At 30.5% G+C, this 9,927-nt stretch overlaps 2 protein-coding genes across 3 annotated transcripts; one reads left to right on the top strand and one right to left on the bottom strand.

Annotated features, from left to right (window-relative positions):
• The first annotated feature begins 1,682 nt into the window (after nt 1–1,682).
• Nucleotides 1,683–5,692, top strand: Nelf-b (negative elongation factor B). The gene is made up of 8 exons (XM_070312076.1): nt 1,683–2,105; nt 2,231–2,710; nt 2,782–2,949; nt 3,078–3,203; nt 3,285–3,554; nt 3,658–3,942; nt 4,117–4,317; nt 4,433–5,692. The coding sequence occupies exons 1-8, from the start codon at nt 1,977–1,979 to the stop codon at nt 4,601–4,603; spliced, it is 1,830 nt and encodes a 609-aa protein (XP_070168177.1). The 5' UTR covers nt 1,683–1,976; the 3' UTR covers nt 4,604–5,692.
• LOC138942043 (putative RNA polymerase II subunit B1 CTD phosphatase RPAP2) lies at nt 3,104–7,668 on the bottom strand. 2 transcript variants are annotated; one of them, XM_070312075.1, is made up of 7 exons: nt 7,385–7,668; nt 7,195–7,305; nt 5,713–7,110; nt 5,482–5,642; nt 5,182–5,364; nt 4,941–5,108; nt 3,104–4,720 (listed from the first exon to the last, which is right to left on the bottom strand). In XM_070312075.1, coding segments are annotated over exons 3-7 (1,887 nt in total). In that variant the 5' UTR covers nt 7,087–7,110; nt 7,195–7,305; nt 7,385–7,668; the 3' UTR covers nt 3,104–4,719. The 2 variants fall into 2 exon arrangements, with proteins under 2 accessions (XP_070168176.1, XP_070168175.1); XM_070312074.1 differs by having other exon boundaries at nt 3,105–4,720; nt 7,195–7,309; nt 7,385–7,667.
• Between the last annotated feature and the right edge of the window lie 2,259 nt (nt 7,669–9,927).

Below are 9,927 nucleotides of genomic sequence, written 5' to 3'. Positions count from 1 at the left end.
TTGAGTTATTTTATATTTTAATGTGACATATTTTAATATAAAAAATAAAATATTTCGTAAAATATTCAATTTTCGATAATTTTACCGTAATACTTCTATATGCAGAATAATAAGACAAATTAATTAGTGCCAAAAAAAACAAATAATTGTTTAAAAAAATACATTGTAAATAATTTTCTTAAAAACAATTTTTTTTTTTTTATACTAATTGATTTGTCTCATTATTCTGTACATAGAAGTATTACGGTAAATATTATTATTAAAAACTAAATATTTTACGAGATATTTAATTTTTTATATCAAAATATATCAGATTAAAATATAAAATTACTCAAAAAGTACTTAATAAAAAAATACTTTGTTATAGTGTTTTGGAAAGCTCTCGATGTCAGCTACAAGAATACTAAATAAAAAATGGGGGTTTCCATTTAAGATTTTAAAGTTGACCTTCAAATGATTTTCCAAGGTCAAATCATTGTCACCATCTTATGGCCCCCTTGAAGCCACATAACTTTTGTTTGAAACTTTTTGTTGATTATTGTAAGTGCCTTAAAAATCGTGGCGACCGTTACGAGGACCACCCTGTACATATATAAATATATATTATATAATGTAAAAAATATAATATTGTTGTTCTATAGAAATTTTTTTTTTTTTGTTAGAGAATTAAATTTCGTTTTATATAACATTATTAATTTTGATTAAATTATTGTTATATATTATAACAAAATATAGGGCTTGCTTACGTATCCCAGCTTCTTTAGGTGGACGTGAACACTTTTTTGACTGATCTTCAATGTTTCTGCAATCTCTCGTGTCGTGTAACGTGGGTTTGACTTGATCAATGCCTTTATTTTGTCGTCATCAACCTCGGTGGGCCTTCCTGACCGAGGAGCATCTTTGAGATCAAAATCACCAGCGCGGAATTTTTTGAACCAGTTTTGGCACTGACGTTCTTGTAGAGAATCGTCACCGTAAACTTTACGCAATTTTTCACAAGCTTGACGCGCGTTCTTCCCTTTACGGAAGTAAAATAGTAAAATATGGCGAAAATGCACAGTTTGGTCTTCCATCTTCAACTTGTTGTAAAATCTCCAAGACTCAACCAAATCGCTCAATTTTTTTTTTAGAATGAAGCTTAAACCGTCAGCTGTTAAACGATATATGACAAACATATGTGTGAATGACTCTAGTACTGCCAAAACTGAAATAATGCCATCTGTTGCAAAAATACGCAATGACTTTTTACTCAACCCAAGGTAAAAAATATATTTCTCTGTATTTATATTCATATATATTTTCTGTGCAATATCTTACGTTATAATATTAAACTGTCATAAGTAATTTTGAATCATATGAAAAGCACGAATATTTACACGAAATTATCTAGATAAAAAAAAATAGCTATAAATGCATCTAACCTCACTTGATTCAAATGTACATAACGACATAAATAATTCAGAGGGCGTTATATATGCTTATAGCGGATTTACACTGCAACCGACTTTTCTAGATAGATGCGATATCCAATAAGAGACTTTGTGTCTTAGGAATTGTAATAGTAATATATTTCTTCCTATAAAACATAGTTTGCTATTGGATATAGGCAGTTTGTATTCATCGAAAAATATTTCGATACTAACTTGTGCGATATTGGTCTAAAGTCTAAAATGATTATTTACATTTGCGGAGTCAAGCGAAGTTCTCTTTTAGCGGTATTTGGAAATTAATTTATACAGAACAACGGCTGTTGTAAAGAATATTCTGAAATAAATGTAAAAACGAAGCTATATCGATAATTCGCGTTGTATAATTGATGTCACTTTATCGAAGAAAGTGTCAAGCAATTTGTGTAAATATGTCGTAGGTCACGAAACTTTTATCGTGTGTATATAAACGTGCATATAAGGAACCAATTTGCAATATAAATAATTAATAGATATGTGGTATTTTGTATGATGTAATAAAATAAAACGATGAATCCGATGAAAAGTAACAATGAAAGTGGTAATGGACTGGAGGATCTTGGTATACCTGGGCCAGTGTTTTTAAGAGATGCTTTAACAAGTTGTACAGATCCGTTGAAAGCCATTGAGGAATTTCAAGTAAATAATCAAGAATTTTGTAATCTAGTATAATAATATGTTAAATTAATTATTGTTTTGAATGTATTAATTATTTTAAAAATATGCATATTTTACACGCAATGGTAATAGCTATCATATTTCAGCTAGAAAATGGCATATTATTACCATCGTTGAGACCTATGTTACCACTGCTTGATTTACATGGAGTTAGAAGATTAGATTTTCATGCTTCTGTTCTTGAAGAGTTACGGGAAAAACTGATCAAACAAATTAATGAAATTGGTGTGGAAAGAGCCGATAAAGGTTCCTCTGGCGATAGAAGATTGAAGGAGTTACTATCTAAAAGTTTTCCTGCTGTGAGAGTCACTGGCTTGCGACCTGTTGTTATGTGTATCTTAAGAAATACTCCGCACATCGAAGAGAAATATTTGCGAGTGTTAGTTGGGGAGAAGGAACTGTATAATGATGCAGATACAGAAGTAAAACGCCAAATATGGAAAGATAATCAAAGTCTTTTTGGAGATGAAGTTTCTCCATTATTTAGTCGTTATATCATTGAAAAAGAACAGATTTTATTTGATCATCGTAACTTGAACAGTCTATTTTTTACACCATCTCCCAAGGTATATAGATCATAAATAATTATAAATTTGTGAGTCATACATTTATCGACTATTTCTCTTGCTTTGTATAGGTGAGGAGGCAGGGAGAAGTTGTACAAAAGTTAGCCCACATGATTGGGCATAGTGTGAAATTATATGATATGGTATTGCAATTTTTAAGGACTTTGTTTCTACGTACTAAGAACATTCATTATTGTACTCTAAGAGCGGAACTACTCATGGCATTACATGATTTAGAGGTAAATATATTTAATATATATTATTGTTAAGTAGTTCTCCATATCTTGTTATTAGTAAATTCTAATGATATATATATAACAAATTATTGTGTTATTTTAATTTTGTTGAACGCAATATTTGTTACTAGGTGCAAGATATTATTTCTGTAGATCCTTGTCACAAGTTTACTTGGTGTCTGGATGCATGCATTAGAGAAAAAAATGTGGATGTTAAAAGATCTCGTGAGTTGCAAGGTTTTCTAGATAGTATTAAGGTAAAAAATTAAAATATAAAACTTGTGTTTTAATACCATTTATTAGATTAGAAAAATGATATGATGTATAGTTGTTTATAGAGAGGACAGGAGCAGGTGTTGGGGGATCTAAGTATGACTTTGTGTGATCCCTATGCGGTAAATTTTCTTGCTAGCAGTGCAATCAAAATAGCTCTCCATTTGATAAATAGCGAGGCGTTACCTAGAGAAAATGCAGTACTTGTATTATTATTGAGAATGCTTGCACTAGGATTGTCTGCTTGGCAGATGATCGATTCGCAAGATTTTAAGGAGCCAAAATTGGACATTCAAGTTGTTACAAAGTTTCTGCCAGCACTTATGTCACTTATGGTAATTTTATGAAATAATTAATTAAAAAACTTCTGTAAAGAATTGGAGTTTATAACTTTTATATTGGATATATATATATACAAATAATATAATTAATTTTTAGGTTGATGATCAAATAAGACAATTGAATTGTAAACTTCCACCTGATGAAAGAGAAAGTGCTATTGCTATTATCGAGCATTCTGGACCACCCCCTGATGCATGCCAAGCATATGCTCAGTTGTCTGGAGTAGCAGCAGTCCTATCAATGTATTATGCATTACACGTTGGAGGGGGTGGTGGAGTTGGAAGAGGTAGAGGAGATGCTAGAGGTTTAATGAGAGTGTTAGCAACACTTCCAAACTGTCAAGCACAACGAGCTTTTGAAGATCCATTTTTGCACACATTGGTAATATATTGTAACTATATATCTATATTTTATATGCGATTATCATGGAAAGAAAGAATTTCTCATACAGTTTGTCACTGTTATTTGAAATGCTGAAATTCATTTGCAAATTGTTATACTAGCAATTTGTTACACTAACATTTGTTATACTAACAAATTAATTTTTAATTGCAGGTTTCATTATTGATACTAAATATGGCTGATGAATTTTCAAATGAGTCCTTCTGTACAGTAATTTTCGATGAATTTTTTCTGGCTGGTTTAGGTAGAGATAATGTTACACGGCACCTGTTGAAATTACTTTGGTATATACATCCTAAATTGCCATCTGCACGCTTACATTCATTATTGAAAGCCTTGCAACCAACAAGTCAGGTAATATATTTTGGAATATTTAAAAATAGTTTATGTTAATTGTTATATGCACATTCATATATTAAAGAGTAAAAAATCTTGTATATTGTTAATTAAACATCTTAAATTTTTGTAGCATAATGAAGCAGTCCACAATCTTTATGAATCTTTACGTGATAAAGTTGGTAGTCATTCTACAGAAGATCAATTAGCATCGACAGCTCAAATAGACACATTAGGTCTTGATTGTTCTTCCCCTGCTCTTACTGGGGTACCAACACCAACATCGAGTACATGTCCACTTTAGGAATATGTCTATAATTCATATCTCTCTCTCTCTCTCTCTCTCTCTCTCTATATATATATATATATATATCCATTTCTTTTCTCTTTAATCTTTTATTGTAAATACATCTATCGAGTTCTGGGAAAATTTTTTAATGATTATTTTGTAATAATGGAACATACTATATTATTAAAGTGATTCTAATATTGTAATAGGCAATATATTATTATGTACAATAACTAATTAAACTTTTTGAAATGTATTTTATATCAGATTAAAAATGTAAGGAGGTAGATAATAAAGTTAAAAAATTATAGCACTAATTTATATAGTTATTTTATACAAGGTTTTCAATTACCATTGTTTATTATTTGATTTAGATGTATTTACAGTATTTGTTATTTCCATTATGAGTCTGTCCAAATAGCTGGAGTCCAATTTATATGTCACAAGAATCATTGATGTATACATTGAGGCTTGTTTAGATTGGAGCAATGATTGTAATTGTATATCAATTAAACTTAACCTGAAATTATATGAATTTTTTAGATTTTGCATTTATATAAGTTTTATATATAAGTTTGTAATTATATTCTTACATTTTAATCATGATGAGCCCCACAAGTGTCCATTCAGCACTTTTAAAAACAATGTTTGCAGCAGATAAATTAAAAGTGCTAATCAACATTTTAATTAATGAGTATCTCTCATGATCATAAATACATTGTACCATTGAAGAAGTGTCCACATTGGTCGTTAAAGTACGCATTAAATCTGGTAATCTGTAATCGACAAATACACAAGTGATTCATTTGCTAAGTAACAATGATTAAAGCACAGATATTAAGCTTTTTTTAGCATGCGACAATTTCTAATTGTATCAAAATGGAGACTATTACATCTTATTAAGTTTGTCTAAGAAAATTCGGCGGCGAAGTGCATTGGGAGTGTGAGCATCCGTTAATGGTAATACAGAATCGTCATTGTCATTACTATTTGACTCCTTGTCATTATCTTCAGGCGATGTTATTGTCAGTCGTCCTTTATAAAATGCGCGCACCTATGCACATATTATAACCGATTATTTGTGATATATTCTGTTTGATTAAAATTGTGAAAATTGATTGTACCTTCAAATCGATTTTTTTTCCCTCCTCTTGAAGTACAGAGAAGTGAGGCAAGGGTTTGAGCACATTTCTCTCTAAGTTGACATGCTCTTCTTTTCCATCTTTTAACTGCAATTTATTTAATTTTTTGCACAGTTGTTGATATCTATCATGGTGCATAAGATTTTCTAACAACTGGCGTTTCTCATCCATCTCGCCTATTAAAAGACAAAGTGTATTTTCTGTAACCCATTCTTTAACACTTTGTTCAACATGCATTACAAGTTTGTGATAAATATTAGCTTGTATTTTTGCATTGTAAGATTCCTCTTGTTTATATTTCTTATTTTTATTATTTGCATCTCTCTTTTTCCGATGCTCATTGCAAGATTTAGAAGAAACTGTAATATTATTGTTACATATTTCATCCAATTGAGGCTGTGCCATTTTTCTGTCATCATCTTCACTATTATTTGTTTCATCTAATTGAGGCTGTAATTTTTCATTATTTTCATTACTCATTTTATTTGATTGTAATTGTAATTTTTCATTTGTATTTTTTATGTCATTACTTATTTCATTCAAAGGTTGTAACATTTTATTACAATCGTTTTCGTTAATTATTTTGTCTAATTGAGATTGTAATGTTTTGCTATCATTGTTAGGGCAAGAAACATGTACATTTTTGTTTTCTGCATCTCTGCTATTATATTCATGCAAGTATAGATTACTTTCAGATTGCTCAGCAACTTTTATTTCTAAATTCTGCGAATCTATATTTATATTGAGAATATTAGTATAGTTGCTTTTACAATCTATAGATTCTTCAGAATAATTATGATCTTTCTTCTCTTGATTCACAGATAGATTTAATGAATATTCAAACTTTTGTGAATTACTATTTATAGGAATCTCTTTTGTTTTTATATTATTATCATTAATTATATCATTCGATAAATGAGAGCTACAGATATTTTTCTTTTCGAGGCTTGATGATATGTCTTTTATTGTTTGTTGGCCACTGCTATGTTTTGTAGATTCTTTGTTGTCATCAGTATTGTCAGCTTTTATATTTTGTGACAGATTAATCTCACCAATATTTATTTCATCTCCGGGTATATATTGCTTAGACTTAGGATTAATAGGCAATATTTGAAAAATTGGTATATCATCTATTTCCCTCAACCATAGTGGACTCTCCAGCATTTGTTCGAGAAGATAATTGGCTGCCCCATAGCACGATAAATTACAAAAATTTTTCCGTCTGCTAATATCATATACTTTGTTTCTATGTGTTGATATATGATACTGTTGGCGGATAACAACAGTCAATGGTTTTGAACAAAGAACATATCCACACAGTTTCATTATCGCTCTCTCTTCTATAACATCTTCCATGTGACTTTTATTTATAAATCTTAACTGAAATTAAAAATAATAAAAATAAAAATATTATGGCTATTAAATATCCAAATATACAGGGACAATATTTGCTGGTGCACTTACATTTTGAAGCAGCCACTCAGAATTTACATTTGGTTCCAAGAGCTGCTCGACTATTGCAAGAGCTTTCGCATCACATTGCTTCTTTTTTATTATAGCTAGCTGTATCTGCGCCTTACTTGAACAAAAATCCAATCCAATTAAATAAAAAGACTTAAAATAAGAAATTTTTCGATACAAGAATAATTTTTACCTCATCTTTTTAATTTTCTGTTTTTCTTTAGTCGTTGACATCGTTCCAGCATTACTCATAAAATAACCGCTTATTATACCGATTATAACACCTCTTAGAAAGTTACAAATTAATTCTCGATTTATTTATCTTTCTTTTTTACAAGAGGGATTACATCGTACGACGTGTTTGTTATTAGATGTTTTAATCGGTTATCGGATAGAGAATTGCTAGGATTCTCAGTGATTTTGTGATGTGATCATTTGTGATCATTGGGTGCGTTCAGGAGACACAACCGTTGAGTAGCAATCAAACGTGATTGGTTCTTACTTCTAGAACCAACAAATCAACGTCGAGTATTGACAAGACGACGCCCATTGTGATGTGATGTGATCACTGGTCTAGTTTCCACCGAAGTATTAATTCGCATCTAGTGCGGCGTAGAACCAAATTTAAGTCGATGGAAACACGACTGACTGTGTTCATTTCATTTCCATTTTGATCTACAAGCTTTGTCGGAGTGACAGCGAAATTTAGTCGGTGGAAACGGTTGAGACTAAATGGTGCCAACTTTATTTTTCTTTATTTTATAACCGTCAATATATAATCGATATATAATCTATATATCGATGTTCGTAAGAGTTATCGTTTGTTCGTATTAATCATCAAAACGGAAAATTAACAAAAAAATTGTCAAGGATTATGTTTATTTACATTCACAAGCAAAAGTTAAGTTGGCTCTACTGAAATATCAATTTTTCTCGCTTCTATTCTACTTTCAGTGGAAACAGTACATTAAATTCGATGCGCACCGAAACAGAATCGGATTGACAACTTTGGTGGAAACTAGACCAGTGACAATAAGGATTTTATTTTTTCCGAAAAGCGGAGCTCTCATTGGATATCGTGCGTCGCGTCATCGCGCTGATCTGCAAGAGCCATTACACGACGAAGGCATGCGCAGGCGCAGGGTCAGTGTACATGATTTTATAATCGTAGTAGCATAATAATTAACTATCAAACATTGTAATTAGACTACCAATCATCACCAAACGATTGTCTTTCAGTTAAGATCAATTTGAACAAAATTGGTTGATAAATAATATATTTGTTTGGCTAAGTTTACAGCTTCCAGTTAGCCATCCCCACTACCTAACCGCACATGGTTCTTTTTACTTTTTGGATAAATTATGGACCACCAAACGTTGTAAATAAAGGATTTGTGACCACCTAATGATTCTGCATCGAGTAAGCTCTAATTTAATCGATTAGACTAAAAATTAAAAATGTCCGGCTAACTTATTTACACCAATATTTTAATTATTTAATTTAAAAAAACCGATTAATCACCAAATATTTTAATTAGACTACCAATCATCACCAAACGACCACCAAACGATTAGATAATTTTAATTATTAAAAAGTTAAAATAGTCCGGCTAATTTTACGGAGCTGGATGGTTAACTGAAATGACATGAATGCTTAGGTTTCCTTCACCTCTATTTTTGGTCAGCCATCCTGCTAATTTTAATCGTCGATTCATTTAACTGGACTTGATGAAATTGACCCTATGTCCGATAAAGCTTTTCGTTTGATAAATGAAATATTACCTTCACATCACTGATCTCTATATATAATTGGATATGGCATAGGACGAAAAAAGTGTGACCAACTGAAGGTTGTGGGCTCCGTCTACAATATGGCATTTATTATTTAGAAGATGTTATAAAGTTTAGTTATATGTTTACTGATTAATTTTCCTATGTAGATCTATATGTGGGAAAATTGATCAGTAAACATATAACTAAACTTTATAATACCTTCGTAAACAATAAATGCTATATTATAGATGGAGCTCACAACCTTCAATTATGCCATATCTAGTTATATATAGAAATCAGTGTTTCATGTAGTGGAGGGACCAATCAGGATACAAGAAATAGAAGGATTCCTTTGTCCACTAAACGATTTGAGTTATCGCAAATAAAATGCACTCTGTATCCAACCCATACAGCACCGAAAGATTGCAAAAACGTTGCATAGATCTTACATTGAAACATCGTAATATTGCATAGAAGTTGCGAAATGTTTCTGTAATGTTACTGCAAGCCTGCGGCAACGTTGAAACGTCCGCCCACAGAAATATTTCAATGTAAGACTATAGTAATGTTACGATGTATTTGTAATATTTAAGTACATTGCTACAAATATGCAAAACGCTTCAAATTTAATACGTAAACTTTGAGAATATATAAAAACATCCAAAAGAGATAAGAAAAAAGATTGCGAATTTACGCAATTACAACAAGTTTTTTCTCGTCTCTCTTGGATGTCTTTATATATTCTCCAAGTTTATCTAAATTAAATTTGAAGCATTTTGCATATTAAAAAATTATTATCAAATTTTTGCTTTTATATAAAAATGGGAACTATTAAATAATTTTCTGTTATCTAATTAACATCGCTATTTTATAAATTATTTACAAGTTTAAAAAATTGATAATGATTAACTAATTTAATTCATAAAAATTAAAATTTTATTTATATAAATATTAAACTCCATA

Source organism: Polyergus mexicanus, unplaced genomic scaffold, assembly GCF_030449975.1.
Source record: "Polyergus mexicanus isolate NDT 795.1 unplaced genomic scaffold, iyPolMexi1.0 SCAF_21, whole genome shotgun sequence".
Taxonomy (NCBI): Eukaryota; Metazoa; Arthropoda; class Insecta; order Hymenoptera; family Formicidae; genus Polyergus; species Polyergus mexicanus.
The sequence above is the reverse complement of the archived record's forward strand: the minus strand, read 5'-3'. Positions and strand labels throughout refer to the sequence as shown.

Bases quoted from the DNA above. Each gene is read 5' to 3' on its own strand.
- Nelf-b (XM_070312076.1), top strand. From the start codon at position 1,977: ATGAATCCGATGAAAAGTAACAATGAAAGTGGTAATGGACTGGAGGAT. The intron at 2,711-2,781 runs GTATATAGATCA...TGCTTTGTATAG, and splicing joins TTTTTACACCATCTCCCAAG to GTGAGGAGGCAGGGAGAAGT. The intron at 3,943-4,116 runs GTAATATATTGT...TTTTAATTGCAG, and splicing joins ATCCATTTTTGCACACATTG to GTTTCATTATTGATACTAAA.
- LOC138942043 (XM_070312074.1), bottom strand. From the start codon at position 7,443: ATGAGTAATGCTGGAACGATGTCAACGACTAAAGAAAAACAGAAAATT. The intron at 7,111-7,194 runs GTAAGTGCACCA...TTTTAATTTCAG, and splicing joins CTGAGTGGCTGCTTCAAAAT to TTAAGATTTATAAATAAAAG. The intron at 5,643-5,712 runs GTACAATCAATT...ATATGTGCATAG, and splicing joins GAAAAAAAATCGATTTGAAG to GTGCGCGCATTTTATAAAGG.